Source organism: Hemitrygon akajei, chromosome 6, assembly GCF_048418815.1.
Source record: "Hemitrygon akajei chromosome 6, sHemAka1.3, whole genome shotgun sequence".
In the NCBI taxonomy this organism is placed as follows: Eukaryota; Metazoa; Chordata; class Chondrichthyes; order Myliobatiformes; family Dasyatidae; genus Hemitrygon; species Hemitrygon akajei.
In genome coordinates, this window is record NC_133129.1 from 181,507,427 (window position 1) to 181,534,585 (window position 27,159).

General features: G+C 42.5%; 1 protein-coding gene across 2 annotated transcripts in view; it reads left to right on the forward strand.

Moving 5' to 3' along the window:
- The window catches only part of kiaa1549la (KIAA1549-like a), a 258,910-nt gene that overhangs the window by 189,690 nt on the left and 42,061 nt on the right, over window positions 1–27,159 (forward strand). For both annotated transcript variants that reach the window (XM_073049878.1, XM_073049879.1), the window contains 4 exons: window positions 1,280–1,464; window positions 4,171–4,391; window positions 8,404–8,536; window positions 26,209–26,559. In XM_073049878.1, the coding sequence (XP_072905979.1) occupies window positions 1,280–1,464; window positions 4,171–4,391; window positions 8,404–8,536; window positions 26,209–26,559 (890 nt within the window). The remainder of the gene's footprint in view (window positions 1–1,279; window positions 1,465–4,170; window positions 4,392–8,403; window positions 8,537–26,208; window positions 26,560–27,159) is intronic.

Consider the following 27,159-nt stretch of genomic DNA (forward strand, 5'->3'; position numbering starts at 1 on the left):
ACCATCTCCTTGGTCTTGGTGATATTGAGACGCAGGTAGTTTGAGTTGCACCATATCACAAAGTCCTGTATCAGTTTCCTATACTCCTCCTCCTGTCCATTCCTGACACACCCCACTATGGTCGTGTCATCAGCGAACTTCTGCACATGGCAGGACTCCGAGTTATATTGGAAGTCTGATGTGTACAGGGTGAACAGGACCGGATAGGGGCACATCCATTAGGGGCATTTAAGAAACTCTTAGATAGGCACATAGATGATAGCAAATTGGAGGGCTGTGTGGGAGGGAAGGGTTAGATTGATCTTAGAGTAGGTTAAAAGGTCGGCACAACATCATGGGTCAAAGGGCCTGTAAGTTACAAGGGGCGACAGCAGAGAACCCAAGTGCAGGACACAGGCACTTCGACTCAGTTGGAGAGGCTGGCGTAGACTTGAACGTAGAGCAGAAAACCAGGGGGATCTTGACAAGGAGACGGGATTCACAGGGATTCTCTAGAACTAGGGCAGAACTTAGAATTGCCCATTCCAATCGGAGTAGGGAACGAAGTATCACACAAGGATTGACCAACGAACTGGCAACCTGTGATAGGGTCGTCCTCATTTTTATTTCCCATTCTCTGATTGAAAGCCAGATGTACAGTAATTGGGTAACTAGCAGCAATTAACTGAAATTGGGGCATGATCAGGGAGAAAGGAATGTTAAAGGGGAACGGCTGACCAGAACCATGACACTGTGCTTTGTACTGTGCTGTAATGTTCCACGATCTATTTTCAAAACAACCTGATGTTATAATATTATGAGAGTCTTTCTTCCTAGGGGAGAGTTGTTTTTATATCAGAGGGCATAGATATTAGCTGATGAGAGAACATTTAAAGGAGATACAGGATACAAGTTTTACGAGTGTGTTGGGTGCCAAGGGAAGTGGTGGAAGCTGATGCAATATTAATGTTTAAAGCATTTAGCCAGGCACTTGAATAGGTAGGAAATAGAGGGATACAGACTATATACTGGAAGATGTATAGTTTAAATTGGGATTGTGTTTGGTATAAATATTGTGGATGAATGGGCCTGTCCTATCTTTTATGTTAACTTGCCAATACACTTTATTGACTTTAGTCAACGAATGTGCCTTTTTAAGGTAATGTGGCCATTGAGTAATAGCTTGTTTTCATTGGATTGGGAGGATCTCTATCGTCCTTGGAGAACCTCAACCCTTTTTGACTGTGTATTTGTCTTTTCCTTTATTGTGACCTGTCATATGTCATCTGCTGGCCCTCAGTCCCCGTCAGCGATGAGGAGGAGAATGCCACGCTATTCGAACACGTCTCCAAGACGTCAGACGACCCATTCGACACACCCTCGGGGTCCGTACAGCTTCTGTCCATCAAGCCGCTGACCGCACACCCTGGTTACCCCCAGTCTGGCTCGGAGAAGAGTCCAGAGATGGCAGCTGTCAACGGGGAGGTAAGTCCAGTAATCTCTCTTCACTTCAGGTAAAGAGTCACAGTCCCACCAAGGGAGATGTCTGTCATCAAAACTTGTGGCTTGTAGGGAGGGCATACACTCTTCAAAGCCTCTGTCATGGCCAATTAACTGGATTCTGAAAACTCATACTCATTTCTCAATCCCACATCATTTACAGTTGTGCATGCCTGTCACTACACTGTCCTGAAGATTGAACAGAGAAATGCCATTCTTATACAGAATTGACCAGCAGTTACAAATACTGACCATTTGGTAAACTGTCTATGTTCAAATTCCTTACTTGCATGATGAGTTGTCATTCACAATAGTGTTAAAAGTCAATAGAAACTGCAAGCTAACAATCAATGTTACTTTGAAGATAGTAAAGTTGGTGTGTGTGTCTTGCATCTTTCTGTTACATCCTCATTTTGACTTCATACTCTGAATGCCTCTGGTCCCCTGCTCTGCCAAGGAAAGCTATGCTCTTCAGAGACCTTTCTTCAAAGGCTGGGTCAACAACACATTATATGTATACTATACTTGCCTGGACATGATCTTAACCCTCTTACCTAATTACTTGGGCCTTAGCTTCCAGTGAAGCATAGGCCATCGATGACCTCTGTCTCCATTGTCCTCTGAAGTCTATGGTATAGTTGGAGTTCATCAAGGTTTCTGTAATGGAGTGACTACAACTGAATGTAATAATCCAGTTGTGACATAACCAGTGCTTTATAAAGCTACAACACAACATCCTGACCCTTGAATTCAAAGTACTAGCCTTTTATGTGGCACCTTAACAGGTGCCTTCTGGAAATCCAAATACACTACATATCTACTAGGTCCACTTTATTCACGCTCTAACAAATTTATCAAACCCAATTTTAAAAAGCTATGAACGAGCCAACAGATGGACAAGCCAATAAAAAAGCAGTTGCTGAGGGATGTTGCAAGGATCTATTTTACTTCTGTACTGCCTACCTATATGCTCAGAATCAGAATCAGGTTTAATATCTTTGGCATACATCGTGAAATTTGTTGTTCTGTGGCAGCAGTACATTGCAATACATAATAATAAAAAACTAAAAAGAACAGTGAGAAATATATTTTAAAATTATATTAAATTATGTAGTGTAAAAAGAGAGCAAGTTAATTAATTAGATTGTGAAGTAGTATACATTGTCCATTCAGAAATCTGATGGCAGGGTGGAAGAAACTGTTTTGAAGCATTGAATGTCTGTCTTCAGACTCCTGCACCTCCTCCCTGATGATAGCAATGAGAAGCGGGTACGTTCTGAGTGATGGCAGTCCTTAATGATGGATGCTGCCTTTATGAGGCATCGTGATTTGAAGGTGCCCTCGATCCTGAGGATGCTAGTGCTCATAATGGAGCTGGCTGAGTTTACAACTTTCTGTAGCTTTTTCCAATTCTGAGCAGTCACCCTTCCTTACCAGATGGTGATGTAACCAGTTAGAACGCTCTCCATGATGCATCTACAGAAATTTGCAAGTGTCTTTGGTGACATACCTGGTCTCCTTAAACTCCTAATGAAATATAGTTACTGTCATGCCTTCTTGTAATTGCACCAGTAAATTGGGCCCAGGATAGATCTTCAGAGATCTTAACACCCAAAAACTTGAAACTGCTCACCTTTTCCACTGCCTGAAATGCAGTCACTGATGTTAGATAGAAAGTCATTAGACCTTAATAATTGTCAGTAACAATCCCACAAATGGCCAACAACTGCTGAGTTCCTCCAACCCAACTCCTGGAAGGTGATTGATTTTGATTGTAAAAGATTATTTGGAACTTCCTGAAGAGACTTCTCAAAAAGCACGTTGGGTTCAAAGAGCACCATGGTAACGTAATGGTTAGCAGGACGCTATTACAGCTCAGGGCGTTGGAGTTTGGAGTTCTGGAGTTCAATTCCGACATCCCCTGTAAGGAAGTTTGTACGTCATTCCATGAGTACGTGGGTTTCCTTCAGGTGCTCCAGTTTCCCCCCACAGTCCAAAGACGTACCGATTGGTAGGTTAATTGGTTATTGTAAGTTGTCCTGTGATTATGCTGGAGTTGAATCTGTGGGTTGCTGGGTGGTGCTGTTCATTGGGCTGCACAGTTCTGTTCCGCTCTGTATCCCTAAATAACTAAATAATTAAAACCGTGGAATAGAAACAGGTAAAATCATAAACACTTCAATTGGACAAGAAGCCTTATGAACAAGAAGCTCATTAAACAGCTTTCTTTACTTTCCCCATCTCTCCCCTTCTCAGTGCATGTGTTTTCTTTTTATTGTGCGTCTCCTTTCACTGATTTTTTTTTATCCTGTCTCATAGTCTTCATTTCTGTTATTCCCTTTATGAGATACGGTGTGTGTCCACCTGGATCTCTCTTCTTCTAGTTCCCTCTTTCTGCTCTATTACCTTCCTATCTATTATTCAACATTCAGTGTCCATTGTCAGATCAAATCACTGAGCAGTTCACAACTTTCGCCACGCTTCTGGCACCAACATAGCATGCCCACAACTTACTACCCCTAACCGCAATGATACCGTGCAGCCCCTTATTTTTATAAATAATTAAAATTTACTTTGATTTTTATGTCTTGCACTGGTCTGCTGCCGAAAAACAACAAACTTCATGACATACACCAGCGATAATAAACCTGACTGGTTCTGAAATTCTCTCTTCCTTTCTGTCCTCGCTAGGTGAGCAAAGCGCTAAAGCAGAAATCGGACATTGAGCACTATCGGAACAAGCTCCGCCTGAAGGCGAAGAGGAAAGGCTATTACGACTTCCCCGAGGTGGAGAATGGTCAGCCCAGCCTGGAGCAGCAGAGGAAAGTCTACGAGAAGGGACAGATGGAAGTTAGTCGCGCCTTGGAGACCGAGATACGGGCATCCTCAACGTACTCGGAAGCCAGAAACAGGTGAGGACAGTGGAAGATGAAGAATCCGGGACCAGGGTGGGGAAATTTAATAACCTCAGAATCAGAATCAGGTTTAATATCTCTGGTATACTGAATGTTGTGAAATTTGTTGTTACATATTGTAATACATAATAATAACTATAAATTACTATAAAAGGTATATATAAATTTTCATATATTCATATATATGAATAAATTAATTTTAAAATTAAAATAAATAGTGCAAAAAGAGAGGGGGGAAATCTAATATCATATTCATGGGTTTATCGTCCATTCAGAAATCAGATGGCAGAAAGACAGACGTTGTTCCTGAAATGTCGAGGCTTCCTGATGATAGCAATGAGAAGAGGGCATGTACTGAGTGATGGGGGTCCTTAGTGATGTTGCCTTTTTGAGGAATCACCTTTTGAAAATATCCTGGTGCCCATAATGGAGCTGGCAGAGTTTATAACTTTCTGCAGCATTTTCTGTTCCCGTTGCAGTGGCCCCTCCATACCAGATGGTGATGCAATCAGTTAAAGTGCTCTGCACGTAGAAATTGAGAGTCTATGGTGACACACTGATTCTCCTCAAGCTCCTAATGAAATATAGCTGCTGTTGAGTAATTGCATCAAAATGTTGGGCCCAGGATAGATCCTCAGAGGTGTTGACACCCAGGAACTTGCAAATGCTCACATTTTCCACTGCTGATCCCTCAATGAGGACTGGTGTGTGTTCCCTCGACTTCCCCTTCCTGAAGTTCAAAATGAATTCCTTGACTTTACTGACATTGAGTGCAACACTGTTGCTGTAAAATCACTCTACCAGCTGATCTGTCTCACTCCTATACGCCTCCTCGTCACCATCTGAAATTCTACCAACAGTATTTGTGTCATTGGCAAATTTATAGAAGGTGTTTGAGCTGTGCCAAGACACACCTTGAGTTATTTTGAACTTAACTGCTGTTCAGAGAAGAGCCAAAAGAGTGGAGGTGGTGGAATCTAGAGCAGCAGACAAATGCTGGAGGACCTCAGCAGATTGGTGGAATCCAGTTCCATTAGTTTAGTGTATATAAATCAAAGTCGAGCTTATTGTTATATGTAGAAGTATATATATGCACAGGTACAACAAAGACTTACTTGCAGCCAACTAACTGGCACATAGGATCGGAGAGGCAAGGTTCACAAGAGCAATATAAACATAAATTATACAAGAAAGAGCACAATTAGAACAGAAAAATACAAAGTCCATGGTAGTGCAAAGCAGTCATGGTGTTGTATTAGCAATTAGAGTTGTGCAGGTTCGATTAAGAACCGAATGTTTGAAGGAAAGGACACTACTGTACAAAGGCCTGGGGCACATATATATAGCCAGGATGCCTAAGACTTTTGCACAGTACTGTAGTAATTTACCGCTGCCACAAAAAAAATCATGACATATATGAGTGATGATAAACCCGATTCTGATATGGGTCTCTATTGTGGACTGAGAATGGGAAGGGGGCAGGGAGAGGGGAATCATGGTTGGGAAAAGGGGAGGGAGAGGAGAGGGAGTGGGAAGCTCCAGAGAGACATTCTATAATGATCAATAAACCAATTGTTTGGAATCAAGTGACTTTGTCTGGTGTCTCAGGACTGGATGTGTCTGCACCTGCACCACCCCCCTCCCACGCCTGGCACTCCTTCTCTGCTACCTGTCCCACACCCGTCCTGCAGCGCTCCATCATCACCAATCCCAACATCCTTTGCCCATGCCAAATTTACAAACTTGCTTGCTGCTCCACATTGACAAATACAGTACTGTGCTACAGTCTTAGGCACCATGTGTGTTAGGTAGTGTTTCTTGTACTGAAGTTCTGGAGCTGTACTTGGCACTTTCCTCCAGCCCAAGCAACAACCTTCCAAACCTCTCTGTTTCCCCTTGCTTTGCCAATTATTCAACTAAGATCTTCATTGTTGATACATGGCTATTGTACAGAGAGGGACCTGGAGATCCACTGTGTCGGCACTAAAGATGGCTAGGACTGTGAAAGAGTTTCTGCTGAGTGAATATTTATTTATGCATTTATTTATCTAGTATTTAGAGATACTGAACAGTAACAAGCATTTCTGGCCCAAAGAAATCACAATGATCAGCTACACCCATGTAACCTGTTAACCTACTGACCTGTATGTGTTTGGAATGTGGGAGGAAGCCCATGCAGTCACGGGGCGAATGGACAAACTCCTTGCAGACAGCAGCGGGAAACTTCTACCTTACACTGCTGCCTAACTTAAGAAATATGGTCTAAATTAAGAAATAGAGCCACCAAACTCATGATCTCTGGATTGCTCTTTGACCCAAGTGCTTGGGTCATAGAGTCATAGAAAAGTACAGCACTGAAACAGGCCTTTCTGCCCATCTAGTCCATGCTGAGCCATTTAATCTGCCTACTTCCATCTATCTACACCGGGACCATACCCCTCCATACCCCTACCATCCATGTACCTATCCAAACTTCATTTAAACATTTAAATTGAGCTTGCGTGCACAACATGTGCTGGCAGCTTGTTCCACACTCACACCAACCTCTGAGTGAAGAAGTTTCTTGTCATGTTCCCCTTAAACTTTTCACCTTTGACCTCTCGTTGTAGACCCACCCATCCTCAGTGGAAAAGACTGCTTGTATTTACCTTATCTGTATTCCTCATTTTGTATATCTTTATCAAATCTTCCAATCTTCTACATTCTAAAAGATAAAATCCTAACCTACTCAATCTTTCCATGTAACTCAGGTCCTCCAGACCTGGCAACATCCTTGTAAATTTTCTCTGTACTCTTTCAACCTTATTTACATCTTTCCTGTAGGTAGGTGACCAAAACTGACACAATACTCCAAATTAGGCCTCACCAACGCCCCAAATTAGGCCTCACCAACGCCTTGTACAACTTCAACATAGCAACCCACCTCCTGTACTCAGTACTTTGATTTATGAAAGGCAGTCAGCCAAAAGCTTTCTGTATGACTCTTATCAACCTGCGATACCGTTTTCGATGATATATGAACCTGTATTCCCAGATCCCTTTGTTCTACCGCACTCCTCAGTGCCCTGCCATTCACTGTGTAAGACCTACCCTGGTTGGTCCTCCTGAAGTGCAACACTTCCCACTTGTCAAGCCAAAGAGAGAGGCAAAGAGCATCTCAGTGTTTAGACATTGCCCTCGTCCAGATCCCCAATGAGCACGTGACTCACAACGTGTTTTGTTGAAGTTCCCAGAATCAGAGTCAGGTTTAGTATCACTGACATACTACTGTACATTGTGAAGTTTGTTGCTTCATGGCAGCAATACAGTTCATAAGTTATGTTACAAAACTAAGTAAATGGTGCAACAGACAGATAGTAAAGTAGTATTCATGGGTTCAAAGACCATTCAGAAATAAGATGGTGTAGGGTAAGAATCACAAAGTGTGAAGTTTCTGTTTCTCCTCTCTGATGAGAAGAAGGCATATCCTAGATGGTGAGGCACCTTAATGATGGATGCCGGCATCTTGAGGCACTAACTTTTGAAGATGTCCTCGATGTTGGACAAGGTATGGCCAGACGGAGCTGGCTGAGTCTACAACCCTCTGCAGCCTCTTTCCATCCTGTGCACAAGAGCCTCCCTACCAGGCCGTGACGCAACCAGTCAGAAGGCTCTTCACCGTACCTCTATAGAAATTTGGTAGAGTCTTTGGTGACACACCATATCCCCTCAAACTCCTTATGAAGTATATTCGCTAGCATGCAGAAACCAGTTGCAAGGTGATTCTTCATTCCAGATAACAACATTCCCCCTGTGTTTATTCTGCTCTGATTTTAACTTTGTTAAAAGGCATTTGGAAAGGTACATGGATAAGAAAGTTGAAGAGGGATATGTGCCAAATGGACCAACTTGGATGGTGGCTTGTTTGGCATAGACCAGTTGGGTGGAAGAGCCTGTTTCCTTGCTGTATGACACTGTGACTCTAATTCTTCTTTATTTTTTTTTTGGAATGATTGGGGAACCTGTGCAGGCAATCCCAGGTGAAGAACACAGTGTACAGGAGTAGGCAGTCTCTGAACAGCCCGAGTCCGGGAGGGACTGAGATGGACTTGCTAGTCACCAGGGAGAAGTCACGCCGAGGGATTCGCAACAACGGATATGATGTAAGTCAATCTAGATGAATTCTTTTTGCACCAACTTATGTGCCACATACTCTAGCCTCCCAATGGAAGCACCTCGCTGGTTAGATTGAGTTTTTAAAAAGGCATTTAGCATGCTTGCTCTCCCTAGTTGGGGCATTGAATATAAGAGTCAGGAAGTCATGTTAGGCCTTTATAGAACTTGAGTTAGGCTGCACTAGCATTATTGTGTGCAGTTCTGGCTGCCCCATTGCAGAAAGCAACCATGGGCTAGTGAGGCCTGAACTAGGAGGCTTATACAGGTTAATACCTACCTAAGGAGTTGATATTGGAGGGAGGGTATAAGATTTTTGAATCATTGGGCTCTCTTCCAGGGAAAGTGGGACCTGTACAGAAGGGATGGTTTGCACCTGAACAGGAGGGGGACTAATATCCTACAGGGAAGGTTTGTTAATGCTGCATGGCGGTGTTTAAACTGGAGTTGCAGGGGGATGAGAAGCAGAGTGCCAGAACAGTTAGTGGAGAGGAATCAAAAGGTTGGGCTTGGTGAGCCTGGTGTCCTGAGCTGCCTATCTTTCAATGCAGGAAGTATCATAGAAAAGGTGGATGATCGTGCTGAAGATGAGGTAGCTGGTTTACGAGCAGAGATACTGCGTACTGAAAATAGGCTGTTGATAGGGCAAAATTGCAGTCATCAGGATGAGTTGCAATTTAAAAGGCGGACAAAATCGAAAAGGGTGAATACAGAACTGAAGGTGTTATATGTGAATGTGCTCAGTATACGGAAAAAGGTTGATGAACGTGCAGCACAGTTGCAGATTGGCAGGTTCGATGTTGTAGGTGTTACTCAATCATGGCTGAAAGAAGATTGTAGTGGAGAGCTTAATGTCCAAGGATACACATTGTATTGAAAGGACAGGCAGAAAAGCAGAGGGGTTGGCATTGCTCTGTTGGTAAAAAATGAAATCAAATCATTAGAAAGAAGTGACATATGATCAGAAGGTGTTGAATCATTGTGGATAGAGCTAAGGACCTGGAAGGGTAAAAAGACCCTGATGGGAGTTGTATACAGACCCCCAAATAGTAGTAAGGATGTGGCCTACAAATTACGATGTGATACAGATGTGATGCATGCCAAAAGGATAATGTTACAATAGTCATGGATTTGGAGGTAGATTGGAAAACTAAGGTTGGTGCTGGATCCCAAGAGGGGGAATTTCTAGAATGCCAACGAGATGGCTTTTTAGAACAGCTCGTGGTTGAGCTCACTAGGGATCAGCTATTCTGGATTGGGTGGTGTTGTGCAATGAACCAGAATTGATTAGAGACCTTAAGGTAAAAGAACTCTTAGGGGCAAGTGATCATAATATAATCGAATTCACTGTGAAATTTGAGAAGGAGAAGCTAAAGTCAGATGTATCAGTATTAAAATGGAGTAAAGGGAATTTCAGAGGCATGAGAGAGGAGTTGGCCAAGATTGATTGGAAAAGGACACTGGCAGGGATGACAGCAGAAAAGCAATGGCTGGAATTTCTGGAACCAATTCAGAAGGCACAGGATATATACATCCCAAAGAGAAAAAAATATGTTCTTAAGGAAAGATGACTCAACTGTGGCTAACAAGATAAGTCAAAGCCAACATAAAAGCCAAAGCGAGGGCATATAACAGAGCTAAAATTAATGGGACGTTCAAGGATTGGGAAGCTTTTGAAAACCAATAGAAGGCAATGAAAAAAGTCCTTAAGAAGGTAAAGATCAAATATAAAAGTAAGCTAGCCAGTAATATAAAAGAGAGTGCCAAAAGTTTATTCAGATACATTATTCAGATGATAAAGAGAGGCAAGTGCGTATGTAAGAAAATGATGCTGGAGAGGGAGTAATGACAGACAAGGAAATGGCAGACAAACTGAATAACTATTTTGCATCAGTCTTCACTGTGGAAGGTACTAGCAGTATGGTGGAGTTCCAGGTGTCAGCGATCAAGAGGAGTGTTGACTTACTATTACTAGGGAGAAGGTTCTTGGGAAACTGAGAAGTCCAAAGGTAGATAAGTTACTTGGACTAGATGGTGTACACCCCAAGTTCTGAAAGAGATGGCTGAAGAGTCTGTGGAGGCATTAGTAATGATTCTTCAAGAATCACTAGATTCTTGTAACAACAAGCAGTTTAGACAAAGGAGAATCAGTTGATGTTGTGCACTTGGATATTCAGAAGGCCTTTAACAAGGTGCCACACAGGAGACTGTAACAAGCTATGAGCTCCGATATTATAAGAAAGATTCTAGCATGGATTGGCAGGGGTCAAAGAGGGGCAATAAATTAGAGCCTTTTCTGGATGGCTGCCAGTGACTAGTAGTATTCCATAAGAGTCTGTGTTGAGTCCTATTCTTTTTACGGTTATATGTCAATGATTTGGATTGGTGGCTTTTTTGCCAAAGTTTGTAGACGATATGAAGATAGGTTGAAGGGCAGGTATTTTTGAGGAAGTAGAGAGGCTACAGAAGGACTTAGACAGATTAGGAGAATGGGCAAAGAAATGGTAGATGAAATACAGTGTCAGGAAGTGTATGATATTGGTAGAAGAAATTGGTATGATATTGGTATGAAGTTGGTAGAAGAAATGAAAGAGTTGACTATTTTCTAAATGGAGAGAAAATACAAAATCTGAGGCAGAAAATCTGAGTCCTTGTGCAGGGTTCCCGAAAGGTTAATTTTCAGGTTGATTCTGTGGCGAGGAAGGCAAATGCGATGTTAGCATTCATTTCAAGAGGACTAGAATATAAAAGAAAGGATTTCATGTTGTGACTTTATAAATGATTCCAGAATTGAATATGTTGTCATATAAGAATGTCTGATGGCTCTGGGCCTGTATTCACTAGAATTCAGAAGAATGAGGGGTGACCTCATTGAAGCCTATTGACAGAGTGGATGTGTATAGGAGTCTAAGACCCCAGAGGACACAACCTCAGAATAGTGGGCGTCCTTTTCAAGTGGAGGTGAGAGGGATTTCTTTAGCCAGAGAGTGCTGACTCTATGGAATTATTTGTCACAAGTAGCTGTGGAGGCCAAGCCTTTATGTACACTTAAGATAGAGATTCTTGATTGGTCAGGGTATGAGGGGATATAGGGAGAAGGCAGGAGATTGGGGCTGAGAGGGAAGTTGGATCAGCTATGATGAAATGGCAGAGCAGATTTGATGGACAAAATGACCTAATTCTGCTCATATATCTTATGGTCTTGATGACTTTATTTCCAGGAGTATAGGAGAATTTTAAGCGCTTTGATGGAGGTATACAAAATGATGAGGGGTATAGATAGGGTAAACGCAAGCAGGCTTTTCCCACTGAGGTTGGGCAAAACTCGAACTCAAGGTCATAGGTTAAAGGTGAAAGGTTTTTAAGGGAGAGGGGTATCTTCTTCATTCAGAGGGTGATGCGAGTGTCGAATGAGCAGCCAACAGAAGCAGTGGATGAGGGTTCATTTTCAACATTTATGAGAAATTTGAATAAGTACATGGAAGGATGCGGTATGTAGGGCTAAGGTCCAAGTGCAGATCGATGGAACTAGGCAGAATACCAGGTGGGCATGGACTAGATGGGCTGATGGGCCTGTTTCTGTGCTGTAGTGTTCAATGACTCTATGTATTTATAAAACCAATGTAGCGAGGTGACATTTTGATGGATGGTTGTAGGAATGTCTTGTACTGGGTGTAATCAAAGTCCGCAGCAGCGGGTCTTGAACTTCAGGAAGGTGATTGAAGTTTCTGTCATGTTCCCTGAGGGACAATGTATGTGCCAGGCTAATACAATGCACATAAAGTCCATCATCTTATTTGAGATGCACAGTTTGTGTCTGGGTTTGTGCCTGAAAAACCAAATACAGTGTTAGCATTCACTTTGAGAGGACTCAAATATAAGAGCAAGGATGTGATGCTAGGGGTTCATTAGGCAATAGTCAGACTGCACTTGGAGTATTGTAAGCAGTTTTGAGCCCTTTATATAAGAAAAGATATGCTGGCACTGGAGAGGGTCCAGAGGAATGAAGGGGTGAAGATATTCGGAGCATTTGTTGGGCCTGTACTTGCTAGAGTATAGAGGAATTGGGGGGGGGGGGTGGTATCTGATTGAAATCTATCAAATATTGAAAGACCTAGATAGAGTGTTCATGGAGAGGATGTTTCCTATTGTGGGGGAGTCCAAGACCAGAGGACGCAGCCTCGGAATAGAAGGACGTCCATTTTGAACAACAATGAGGAGGAATTTCTTTGGCTGCAGCGTGGTGAATCTCTGGAATTTGTTGCTTCAGACAGCTGTGGAGGTCAAGTCATTGGATATATTTAAAGTGGACCTTAATCAGTTCTTCATTAGTCAGAGTGTCAAAGGTTTTGGGGAGAAGACTGAAGAATGGGGTTGAGAGGGATAATAAATCAGGCATGATGGAATGGCAGAGCAGACTTAATGGGCTGAATGGCCTAATTCTTCTCCTATGTCTTATGATCTTGTAGCCTTATAGTATTAGCTCTATAAGTCTGCCATTGAATGAATCATCACTATCGATCATGCCAGTTGCTGATGGACATTCAATGTCTAACCGGTAGCCAAGGGAAGGCTAAACACTATCCGATGAACATTCCTGTCCTGTTCGACAGAGGGAAATAATTTCCAGTGATGAAGCACCTTACGATATTCCAAACTGATTCGCTAGAGATTGATGATTCCAAATTATGTCAGTTTTTGGTGTGCAGCCAGACAGCACAGCTCGTTTGCACTCAGCAGACATAATGGCATATAAGCAGGCAAGATGGATAGTTCAGTTAAACTGTTATAGGGCCTGTCCGATGATGGAACACTGTTAGAGAGTTGTAAACTATTACAGCATGGAAAATGGTCTTTATGCTCAGCTGATTTAAGGTGCGCTCTATTTCCCCGGATTTGGCACATGTCCCTCTAATCCTCTCCTATCCACATCCTCATCCAAATTTCTTTTAACTGTTGTTATTGTAAACATAGATGCTAGAAATCCAGAGTAGCACAGTCCCAGTAACACGGGACAACATAAATTTTGCTGAGTTTCTCCAGCAGTTTGCGTGTGTTGTCATTGTACCTGTCTCAACCACTCTCTCTCAAAGATTCAAAGTGCATTTATTATCAAAATATGTATCCTATATCCAGCCCTGAAATTCATCTTCCGCACAGTCGTGAAACAAAGAAGAACGGTGGAACCAACCCGTTCAAAGAAAAATATCAAACATCAAACCCACCTTCCCCAAAAAACAGCACGCAAACGCAGCATAAAAAAATGAGTGAAAGCGCAGAATATAAAACACAAAATCAAAAGACATATCTCATTCCAGTTTGCTTCATACACTTACCACCCCCTGTGTGAAGAAGTTGCCCCTCAGGTCCCCCTAATGTCACCAGGTTCGGATATGGTCTAAGTGCGGAGTGAGAGGCACTGAAGCAGGTCGATAGTTCACAGACTTTAATCTGAACAGAGTTGAGGGAGAAGATAACAATAAACGCTAGGCCAAACAGGGCTGTTAGCTAAAACACTCAAATGGAAAATGAAGCCTACACTGTGGCTGAAAGGAACAACTAAATATTAAACGAATACCGCTAGTCTTCAGGGTCAGTTGACTTGACAGTCCAATTTCTCTTTCTCAGGCAAGGCCGAATGCAAGCAGGCAGCGAAGCATTGCTGTGCTGGGTTCAAGTCTAGACAAGCACTGTGACTGAAAGAATGGAGTTAAATACTATCACAATGAAATAATAATTAGCTGACATGTGCTTATTCACAAGCACAATTGCTGTATCTGCTGCGCTGCTGGATTTGTGGTTGTGACACCTTAACTCTCTCCCCCTCACTTTAAACCTGTGCGTCCTAGTTTTGAACTCCTTTCCCCTGGGAAAAAGTCAAAAACTTCCTCCCATGGTAGGGATAGCAAAGCGAGAGGGCATAGGTTTGAGGTGAGAGAAAGGAGTTTTAGAGGGGTTTGAGGGGAGATGATTTTGCACAGAGAGTGGTTGTTATGTAGAACATGCTGCCAGAGGAGGTGGCTTTAGACACACACTTAAATAGGCAAGGCATAGAAAGATATGAACCTAATGCAGGCTAATGAGATGAGTGTAGACAGACCAAAAGGTCAGCATGTACATGATAGGCCAAATAGCCTGTTTCTCTGCTATGTGACTCTAATTTCCAATCACTAGTTTCTATTGCTCACCTGAATTCTAGGGGTAATTTACAGCAGCCAATAAATCTATAAACTTGCGTACTTTTGGGATGTGGGAGGAACTGGAGCACCTGGAGAACACACGTTCACAGATAGAACGTACAAACTCCACACAGAAAGCAACAAAGGTTGGTATTGAACCTATATCTCTGGAATCGTGAAGTAGCCACTCTACTAGCTGTGCCAGCCCTCAAAACGTTGTCCACAGTGGGTGAGACACAAGGCTGCAGATGCTGGAAACTCAAGCAACAATCTGGTGTCATCAAAGACTCTAACAAATTTCTTCTGATGTACCGTGGAGAGTATTCCAACTGGTTGCATTACTGCCTGGTAAGGACGGGCTGCCACCCAGGAAAGTAAAAAGCTGCAGAAGTTTGCAAATTCAGCCAGCTTCATCATGAGCACGTACTTCCCCAGCATTGATAACACCTTTAAAAGGAGGTGCCACCCATCATTATGGACCCTCACCACCCATGACATGCCCTTTTCTCATTGCTACCATCAAGGAGGAGGTACAGGAGTGTGAAGAAACACACTCAACATTTCAGGGACAGCTTCGTCCCCTCTTCGCCACCAGATTTCTGAATGGTCTTTGAACCCATGGACACTACCTCACTATTTGTCTATTGCACCATTTACTTAGTTTTGTAACATAGTATTTTTTCTGTCTTGCTCTGTACTGCTGCCATGAAGAATGAATTTCACGATTGACAGTAGTACGCCTGTGATACTAAATTTGGATTCAGATTCTGGAAAATTAATTCCTTTCCGCCCACCTATTGAATTTTTCCAGCAAAACTGATTGAATATTGAAAGGATTAGATGAAGTGTATGTGGAAAGGATGTATACTCTAGTGGGGTGTCTCAGACCAGAGGGCAGGAATACAAGAAATTTCCCGTAGAACAGAGATGAGGCACAATTTCTTTAGCCAGGGGGTGGTGAATCTGTGGAATTCATTGCCACATATGGCTGTGGATGATAAGTCACTGAGTACATTTGAAGTGGAGATTAATAGATTCTTGATTAGTCCACGTCAAAGGATACGGGGAGAAGGCAGGAGAATGGGATTGAGAGGGATAATTAATCAGCCATGGTGGAATGGCAGAACAGACACAAAAAGGTTTTATGTTTAGATTGTTAAGTACGTGGTCTTGTTGGGGTGCCATAGTAGCATAGTGGTTAGCACAACGCTATTGCAGTTTGGGGCATCGTAATTTGGAGTACAATTCCAGTGTCCTTTTTGTAAGCAAGTTTTTACGTTCCTTCCCACGTGTGCTTGGTTTCTCTGGGTGCTCCAGTTTCCTTTGACAAGTGAAAGAAGTACCGACTGCAAGGTTAATTCATCATGGTAAATTGTCCTGTAATTTGGCTGAGGTTAAATCGATGGATTGCTGAGTGGCATGGCTCAAAGGGCCAGAAGGGCCTATTCTGAGCTGTATCTCTAAATAAGTAGTGTTCTGGCTAATCACCGGTTTGACATTGTTAGAAACCCCAGTTTCAACATGTTCTGGAGCCCTGAAGGCAACAGATCTGTGTATAAGACATTATCCCTTTGAATTCATTGTAATCATGCCATTGACAGAATGGAATCAGTTAAGAGGTAATTACAGATATCAATAGGCTTTCAAAATGCAAAGTGTTCCAGGCTTTTGTTAATCGAATATTGATGGTGGCACTTTGTAATGGAAATCTGTACTGTTGAGGCAAGCAATAATGATTTGAGTTCCAATGTGGCATTCATTGCAAGGTGCATTTACATTTACAGTATAGAGCAATACACAAAAAACTGGAGGAACTCAGTGGGCGAGGCAGCATCTATGGAGGGACAAATCATAAACCGGATATCCAGGCAACGCACACAAAAGACTGCAGGAAATCAGGCAGCATTCATGGAGGAAGATGGACAGTTGACATTTCCATAAAACATAGAAGCAGAATTAGGCCATCTGGATTATCGAGTCTGGTCTGCTCCACCATTCAATCATAGCTGATTTATTTTCCTCCTCAAACCCATTCTCTTGCCGTCTCCCTGGGCCACTGCAAAAAGTTGTGAACTCAGTCATCTCCATCATGGGCACTAGTCTGCACTGCATACGGGACACCTTCAAGGAGCAGTGCCTCAAAATGGTGGCATCCGTCGTTAAGAACACCTGTCAGCCAGGACATTTCCTCCTCTCATTGCTACCATCAGGAAGGAGACACACACTCAATGATTCAGGAATAGCTTCTTCCACTCAGATTTCTGAATGGGCATTGAACCCATGAACACGACCACACTACATTTTTTTTCTTTCATTTTGCACTACCTATTTAATTTAACTTAAATATATATATGTTTACTGTAATTTACAGATTTATTATTATGTATTGCAATGTACTGCTGCTGCAAAACAACAAATTTTACAACATAAGCCAATGATATTAAACCTGATTCTGATAACCTTTAACACCCTTAATAATCTTGAGCCTATCAACTTCAACTTAAATATTACTTGGCCTCCACAGCCATGTACGCTGTGGCAATGATTTCCACATATTCACCACCCTTCAGCAAAAGAAATTCCTCGCCATCTCTATTCAAAAGGAATATATTCTGAGGCTGTGCCGTTAGATTCCTGAATGGTGCATGAAGCTATGAACAGTACTTCATTAAGACAAGAAATCCTGTAGGAGCTGGAAATCTAGAGCAACACAAACAAAACGCTGGAGGAACTTAGCAGGTCAGGCTGCATCTGTGGAAGTGAATATACAGTTCTGATGAAGGATCTCAGCCAAATCATTGACTGTTTATTCATTTTCATAGATGCTGCCTGACCTGCTGCGTTTCTCCAGCATTTTTTGTGTGTTACCTTACTTCATTATTCTAGTTTTATTCCACTATTTATTTATTTTCATAATTCATAATAATTCTATGTCTGCAGAAAATGACCAGAAATTTATGGCAGTGGTAATTTATAGTAATTTTATGTGCAAAGACAGAAATTTACAATACAGTAAATTACTGCTGCTACAGAACAAAACAAAATCATATCATGTAAGTTAGTGATAATAAGTTTGATTTTGATTCTGTTTCTGATTCTGACTGTAGAATTGAAATCACAACGATCTTGTTTAAAGGCAGAACAAATTTAAGAGGCCAAGTGGCCCAGACCATCGCAAGAAAAGCCCTCCCCACCATTGAGCACATCTACAAAGAATGCTGCCACAAGAAAGCAGCATCCATCATCAAGGACCTCCACCGTCCAGGCCATGCTCTCTTCTCATGGTGTCCATTGGGCAGGAGGTACAGAAGCTTCAGGACCCTCACCTCCATGTTCAGGAGCAGTTATTACCCTAAAACCAACAGGCCCTGAGCCAGCATAGATATCTTCACTCACCTCAACTCTGAACTGATTCCACAACCTGTGGACTCAGACAGACAGACAGACATACTTTATTGATCCCGAGGGAAATTTGGTTTCACTTTCAATGACTCAACAACTCATGTTCTCAGTAGATTTTATTTATTTATTGCTACTGTTATTTGTTTTTTTAATTTGCACATCAGTTGCCTGTCAGTTTTTGTGTTTACTTTTTTATTGATTCTATTGTAAGACATGAGACATAGGAGCACAGTTAAGCCATTCGGTCCATCATGTCATTCATTCATGGCTGATTTATTATCCCTTCCAAACTCATTCTCCTGCACTCTCCCTGTAATCTTTGACACCCTTACTAACCAAGAACCCATCAACCTCCGCTTTGAATATACTCAAGGAATTGTCTTGCTCTGCTGTCTGTGGCAATCCTCACCTCTGATTTTGGAATTTTCTCCCCACTTAGAAAATAGTCTTCCCCTTTATTCCTTCTACCAAAGTGCATGACCATGCACCTCCCTATAATATATTCCACCTGCCACTTCTTTGCCCATACTCCCAATCTGTCTAAGTCCTTCTGCAGACACCCTACTTCCTCAACACTACCTGCCCCTCCACCTATCTTAATGTTGTGCTCAAACTTGGCCACAAAGCCATCAATTCTGTCTTTCAAATCATTGATATATAACATGAAAAGAAGTGGTCCCAACACCAACCCACGTGGATCACTATAGTCACCAGCAGCCAATCAGGCTGTTTATTCACTTTCATAGATGCTGCCTGACCTGCTGAGTTCCAGCATTTTGTGTGTGTTACACTACTTCATTGTTCCATTTTTATTCCACTGTTTTCATAATTCATATTAATTCTAAGTCTCTGCATAAAATTATTATAAAGTTATGGCAGCATCCTCTGCTGCTCTTTGCCTCCTGCCAGTCAGCCAATATTCTATCAGCCTCACGTGTGGCACCATGTCAAAGCCCTTCTGAAAATCCAAGTAAACAATATCCACTGACTCTCCTTTTTGTATCCTGTATGTTATTTCCTAAAAGAATTCCGGGAGATTTGTCAGACAAGATTTTCACTTAAGGAAACCGTGCTGATTTTTGTCTACTTTATCATGTGCCTCCAAGTACCCCGAAACTTCGTCCTTAATAATGGATTCCAATATCTTCCCAAGCATTGAGTTCAGGCTAACTGGCCTATACTTCCCTTTCTTCTGCGTCCCTCCCTTCTTAAAGACTGGAGTGACATTTGCAATTTTCCAGTCCTCTGGAACTATTCCAGAATCCAGTGATTCGTGAAAGATCATTATCAATGCCTCCATAATCTCTTCAGCCACCTCTTTCAGAACCCTAGGGTGTAGTCCATCTGGTCCTGGTGACTTATCTATCTTCAGACATGTCAGCTTTCCCAAGCACCTTCTCCTAGGTATTAGCAATGGCACTCAATTCTTCTCCCTGACATCTTTCAAATTTCTGGCATACTGTTAGAGTCTTCCACAGTGATGACTGATGCAAAACACATTTCAGTTCCTCCACCATTTCTTTGTCCCCTGTTACTACCACTCCAGTGTCCTCCAGTGTCATTTTCCAGCAGTCTAATATCTACTTTTGCTTCTCATTTACTGTTGACATATCTGAAGAAAACTTTTGGCATCCTTTTTGATATTATTGGCAAGCTTTCCTTCATATTTCATCTTTTCCCTCCTTACGGCTTTTTAGTTGCCTTCTGTTGTTTTTTAAAAGTTTCCCAATCCTCTTAATTTTTCACTAATTTTTGCTCTATTATATGCTCTTTGGTTTGCTTTTAAGTTGGTTTGGCTTCCCTTATCAGCCACAGTGCCTCGTCCTCCTTTTGGAATACTTCTTCATCTTTGGGATGTATCTATCCTGCCCCTTCTGAATTGCCTGCAGAAACTTCAGCCATTGATGTTCTGCTGTCTTCCCTGCTAGTGTTTCCTTCAAATCAACTCTGGCCAGCTCCTCTCTCATGCCTCTGTAATACCCTTTACTCCACAGTAATACTGATACATCTGCTTCAGCTTCTCCCCCTTAAACTGCAGGGTGAATTCTAACATAATATGATCTCTAACTCCTAAGGGTTCCTTGACCCTAAGCTTTCTGATCAATTCTGGTTCATTGAACAAACCCTGACCAAAATAGCTGATCCTCTAGTGGGCTTAACCATGAGCTGCTCTAAAAAATCATCTCATTCTAGAAATTTGTTCTCTTGGGATCCAGCGTTAACCTGATTTTTCCAGTCTGCCTGCATATTGAAATCCCCTATCACTGTCATAACGTTGCCCTTTTGATATGCCTTTTCTATCTCCTGTTGTAATGTATGTCCCCCATCCTAACTACTGTTCAGAGTATATAACTTCCATCAGGGTCTTTTTATGCTTGCTATTTCTTAACTCTACCCACAAGGATTCTACATCTTCCGATCCTATGGTATGTCTTTCTAAGGGTTTGATTTAATTTTTTACCAACATTGCCAGCCCACCCCCTCTGCCGACCTGCCTGTGCTTTTAATACAATGTGTATCCTTGGGCTGTAGGCTCCCAACTGTGATCTTTGTTCAGCCATTACTCCGTGATGTCCACAATGTCATACTTGCCAATCTCTAACTGCACTACATGATCATCTACTGTATCCTGTATACTGTGCACATTTAAATATAACACCTTCCATCCTGTATTTGTCACACTTTTTGATTTTGCCCCCATGCTACACTTCAACTTATCCCCTCACTCTCTTTCTCTGCAATATTGCCCTATCATCTGCCTGCCCTTCCAACTAATATCACTACACGCTGCATTCAGTAGTATACCAACAGCCCCATCTTCAGCCTTCCCTAAAAAAGATCCCAATGATCCAGAAATCTGAACCCCTGCCTCTTTGCACCAATTCTTCAGCCATACATTCTGCCTAATCACCCTATTTTCACTCTCACTGGCTCATGGCACTGCCAATAATCTAGAGATTGCTACCCTGGAGGTCCTGCTATTCAGCTTTCTACCTCAGTCCCTAAATTCTCTTGTCAGGACCACTTTCTCTCTGCAGGTTTTTGGTACCAATATGTATCATGACTTCTGGCTGCTTGCCCTCACCTGTTAGAATTCTGTGGACCCGATCCAAGACATCCTTGACCCTGGCACCTGGGAGGCAAAATACCATCTGTGTATCTTTTTCACATCCACAGAATCTCCTGTCTGTTCCTCTAAATATGGAATCCCTTATACACGAGTGCACTCCTTTTCTCTTCTTTCCCTCTGAGCCACAGAACCACAGTGTAAACATTGTATTTCTTTGTTCTTCTGTGATTGCCCATAATAAAGTGAATCTCAAGTTGTATATGATGATATATATGTACTTCGATAATAAGTTTACTTTGAACATTGAATATTGGATTGGACCAGGGTAGTTGGTGGCATCTGTCTGGTTGAATTGTCTGTTTCTGTTGGTTTAGAGTCAGAGAACTGTTTTCCCTGAAGAAAACACAGGCTGAAAGGCACTCTTATAAACCTTACATGAACAGGAATGGTTTAGAAGTATATGAGTCAAACACAGGCAAGTGAGACCAGCTCAGATAGGCAAGCAGAAATCTATGAGGTGTATAATGCCATAAATAGTCAAAGTTTTTTTTTACCCATGGTGATAGAGTCTAAAACTTGAGGGCAAAGGTTCAAGGTGAGAGGGGTGAAATTTAAAGGTGACCCAAAGAAGAGGTTTTAAACAAAGAGGGTGATGGATGTGTGGAATGAGTTGCTAGGGGAAGTGGTAGAGGCAGCTGCAATTACATCTTTACAAAATATTATGGTAGGTTCCTGGATAGGGAAGAACACTCCTACCCCCACTACCTCACCATCCGTCTTGTGCACTATTAATTTTTTTTGTAAATTATGGTTATTTTTCTCTCTTGCACTGCACTGCTGCCACAAAACAACACATTTCACCACATTCATCAATGATAATAAACCTGTTTCTAATTCTGAAAGGTTTGCTAGGCACCTTCTCTCAAAAACTTTTCTCAATCTGATCACTTCATACTCAGCACTGAGAAGACGCTTAGACAAATGCTTGTGATAGGAAAGGTTTAGAGGGATAAAGCTGGCCCCATTTAGTTAGTGGGCTAGTATTAAGACCACAGGACATAGGAGCAGAATTGGGCCATTTGGCCCATTGAGTCTTCTCCACCATTCCATCATGGCTGATTTATTTTCCCTTTTGACCCTATTGTCCTGCCTTCTTGTAACCTTTGTTGCCCAATCTAATCAAGAAACTGTTAATATTAAATATACTTAATGACTTGGCTTCTACATTCGTCTGTGGTAATGAATTCCATAGATTCACCTCTTTCTGGCTAAAGAAATCCCTTCTCTTCTCTGTCCTAAATTAGTAATGTCCCTCTTTTCTGAGGCTGTACCATCTGGTCCTAGACTCCCCCTTAAAACTAATAAATAAACTTCAAAACCTTGGTCTCAATACCTCTTTGTGCAATTGGATCCTTGATTTCCTCACTTGCAGACAATAGTCAGTTTGGATTGGCAACAGCATCCTCCCCACAAGCTCCATCAACACAGTAGACCCCCTGCTCTACTTGCTTTGTACTTATGACCGTGAGGCTAAGCACAATTCCAATGCCATATTTAAGTTTACTGATGACACCACTGTTGTTGGCTGAATCAACGGCAGTAATGAATCAGCATATGTGAGGAAGATTGAAAATCTGGCTGAGTGGTGCTACAACAACCTCTCACCCAATGTCAAGAACACCAAGGAGTTTATTGTTGACTTTGGAATGAGGAAACCAGATGTCCATGAGCCAATCCTTATCAGGGGTTCAGATGTGGAGAGGGTCAGCAACGAATTTCCTTGGTGTTTATCATTCCAGAGGATTTTTCCTGAGCCTAGCACGTAAGTCAAAATCAGAATCAGGTTTAATATCACAGGCATATGTCTTGAAATTTGTTATTTTTGCGGCCACAGTACATCGTATGGTCTGACGCCAGTAGAGAAGTGGTTATTGGTGAACTCACAGTCCCCTGGGAAGACAACATCGATGAAGCCCATGAGCGCAAGTTAATCAAATATGCAGAATTAAGATCAGAGTGCAGAGACAGAGGGTGGAAGGTCTCATGCTATCCATTCGAAGTAGGCTGCCGTGGCTTTATTGCGTTCACTTTCCAGAAGTGGCTGTGTGATCTTGGCTTTACTAGAAGAGAGATCAAGTCAACCAGCAGGGCTGTAGCTGAGGCAGCAGAGACAGGATCATCATGGGTGTGGATTAAGTACATCCAGAGGGGCAGACAGTCAGACAATGTAACCATCTTTTTATCTCTTCAGTAGTTGCATAGACACCTGAAGAGTAGACTATCTGTTGGATGGAAGCGACCAGCAACTCTGATGGAGGCAGATGCCAAGTTGTTAAGCTCATCAGTGGGAGGTGGTACTTTAGCATTGCCGGCCCACCACCTCGAGGGAGTCTTGATCATAAGCGGGCCGAAACGCCTGAAGACAGGTGGCAGATCAACTGATGATCCCACTGGTGATAGCACAGGACAGTTAACATCTTAGTCCAAGTGTATTTTCAATTCTTTGCAATACATAATAATCGAAAACTGTTATTATGTAGTTAAGTTAAAAAAGTAGTTCAAAAAAGTGCAATTATGAAGAAAGCACGGCAGCAACTCTACTTCTTTAGAAGCTTGCAAAGATTTGGAGTGACATCTAAAACTTTGACAAACTTTTATAAATGTGCGGTGGAGAGTATATTGACTGTTTACATTACAGGCTGGCATGGAAACACCAATGCCCTTGAATGGAAAAACCTACAAAATGTAATGGATACAGCCCGGTCCATCATGGGTGAAGTCCTCCCCACCAATGAGCACATCTACATGGAGCATTGTTGCAGGAAAGCAGCATCCATCATCAGAGACCCCCACCACCCAGGACATACTCTCTTCTTGCTGATGCCATCAGAGAGAAGTTTCAGGAGCCTCAGGAATCACGTCATCAGATTCAGGAACAGTTATTCCCGCTCAACCATCAGGATCTTGAACCGGGGGGATAACTTCACTCAATTTTACTCGCCCTATTACTGAACTGTTCACACAACACCTTCAAGCTCTCTTCATCTCATGTTCTTGATACTTACTGCTTATTTATTTATTATTATGATTTTGCTTGTTTTTTTTTTGTTTTTTTGCATTTTCTGTGAATGTCTGCAATAAATTGAGTCTCAGGGTTGTATCTAGTGACGTATACGTACTTTGATAATAAATACACTATGCACTGGAGGAACATGGGCCAAACACAGGCTCAGATAGGCCCTTTGGCTGGCATGGATGAGTTGGGCCAAAGGGCCTGTTTCCCTGCTGTAGAACTCTATGATTTAAGTTGCATCCCAGAAACTCAATCTAACTATCAAGGCTGACTTACTCAGTGCAATATGTGGGCTCAACACACTTACAACGGTGCAAATCAGTTCCAAATATGCACAGATTGGAGGCTTTTCTGCCCATCGTGACCATGCTAACCAGGGTGGCATTGTTTTTCCTGACTCTTGATCTGTAGCCCTACACATTACCATCTTCGACTCCTCATCAACGGGGATGAAGGATGAACTTTATTCAGTATATGCACTCGGTGGTCACTTTATTAGGTACTTCCTGCTTCTCATAAAATGGCCACTGAGTGTATGGTCATGGCCTTTTGCTGCTGAACTTCATCCACTTCAAGGTTCAACATGTTGTGCATTCAGAGATGCTTTTCTGCACACCACTGTTGTAACACGTTGTTATGGTCACTGGATATTTTTTTTTGTTTTCTGCACCATCCTCTGTAAACTCTGGAGACTGGTGTGCATGAAAATCTCGGACATTCCAACCACCCTGTCTGACATCAATAGGCATTCCACAGTAAAAGTCACTTAGATCACATTTCTTCCTCATTCTGAGGTTTGGTCTGAACAACAACTGAACTTCTTGACCACGTCAACATGCCTTTATGCATTGAGTTGCTGCCACATGATTGGCTGATTAGATATTTGCAGGTGTACCTAATAAAGTGGCCTCTCAATGTACGTGTATTAGGAAATTGCTATGGTGTGTTAGTCAGGGCGCAACATGCAGCAGGGAGCAACAACATTCAACATTTATAAAGAATAAAGAGTTATATAAAATAAAGTTAGATATTACAGTATGGATATGGAATAAAGTGTACATAATTACTCAAATACCAGCATGCATTTAGACCATGAGACCATAAGGTGCAGGAGCAGAAATAAACCCTTCAGTCCATCAAGTCTGCTTCACAGTTCCACCCTGGCTGAATGTATCAGCATTGTAAAAAGTGGTTTGAAGTGTTTACAGTGCAGTGACTTGGTTAAAAATTGATGGGGCAGGGGTATTATTAGAATGGTTGATCAGATTGACTGCCTGAGGGAAAATACATTTAAGATGGTGGGAAGTATTTGTTTTAATAGCCCGATTGTGCTATCCAGCAGGGAGTAGTTGGAAAGGGCAGTTTGCAGGGTGGGTACTGTCCGCAATGATTGTTTTCCTGCCCACTTCTTTCTTCTGTCCACATACAATTCCTGAAGTGATGGTAGACTGCAGTAATGTTCAAGGATTTATGGATTGTTCAGAAATCTGATAGCGGAGGGGAAGAAGCTGTCCTTAAAAATGTGGATCTTCAAGCTCCTGTACTTCCTGCCTAAGAAGAGGGCTTTGGAATTTCCTAGAAATTCCTAGAAAGATATTGTTGTTGGGTTCACGGACCATTAAGTAATATGATGATGGAGAGGAAGAGCAGTTCCTAACATGTTGAGTGGTTCCTGTACCTCCTCCCTGATGGCAATAAATGAGAGGCGGGCTTGTCCCAGGTACTGGGCCTCTTTCATGATGATTGATGCTTTTTTTGAGGCATTGCCTCTTGAAGATGTTCTCGATGGTGGGGAGGCTGGTGCCCATCATTGGGTTATCTGAGTCTACACTTTCTGCAGAATTGTTTTTATTTTACTGAGTGTTTTGGAGGTAAAAAATACAAATATCAGTGAGTGTGTTGACATTCTTTCTGCCTCGTTATTTTTTCTGTTAAAAGACGGAGCCTGAGCTGATAGAAGAGACCAACGTGGACCGGGTAACAGAGCCTCGGAATGCAGCCAGGCTGAGGCAGGCCAAGGGTCACTCGGAATCCTCGACCCTCAGCTCCCAGCCATCGATTGACGAGGTCCGGCAGCACATGCATCAGTTGCTAGAGGAGGCGTTCAGCCTGGCATCGACGGGAAGGGTCTCTCACGGCCGGCACCAGGTCCACTGTGCCATGGGGCAACCGTTACCCTATACCGAGCTGGTCACCAGTGCCCCGGGCACTATGAGTAGATCCAGAGCTGGGCTTCAGTGGGTGCCCACGCACGGCCAGGAGGTGTGTCAGTACAGTCTACCACGACCTGTGAGTATCCCATCCACACTCTCACCATTAGAAAGCACTGTAGTGCAGAAACAGGCCCTTCAGCCCATCTGGTCCATGCCAATCCATTTTTCTTCCAAATCACATCAGCCTGCATCAGGGCCATACTCCTCTAATCCATGCACCTATCTAAACTTCTCTTAAATATTATAATTGAAACCACATCCATCATTTATGCTGCAAACACGAGGAAATCTGCAGATGCTGGAAATTCAAACAACACACACAAAATGCTGGTGGAACACAGCAGGCCAGGCAGCATCTATAGGGAGAAGTACAGTCGACGTTTCAGGCCGAGACCCTTCGCCACCACTTATGCTGGCAGCTTGTTCCAGCCACATGGGTGGCGAAGACAGTTAGTGTAGCAGGGTAACACTATTACAGCGCCAGAGACTCTGGCTTAGTTCCTGCCCCTGTCTGAGAGGAGTTTGTACTTTCTCCCCGTGACTGCGTGGGTTCCCTCGGGGTGCTCTGGTTTCCTCCGATGTTCCATAGTCTTGCTGGTTCGTAGGTCACATCGGTGTAATTGAGCTTTACAGCCTCTTTGGGCTGAAAGGACCTGGGACCATGCTAAATAAAAAA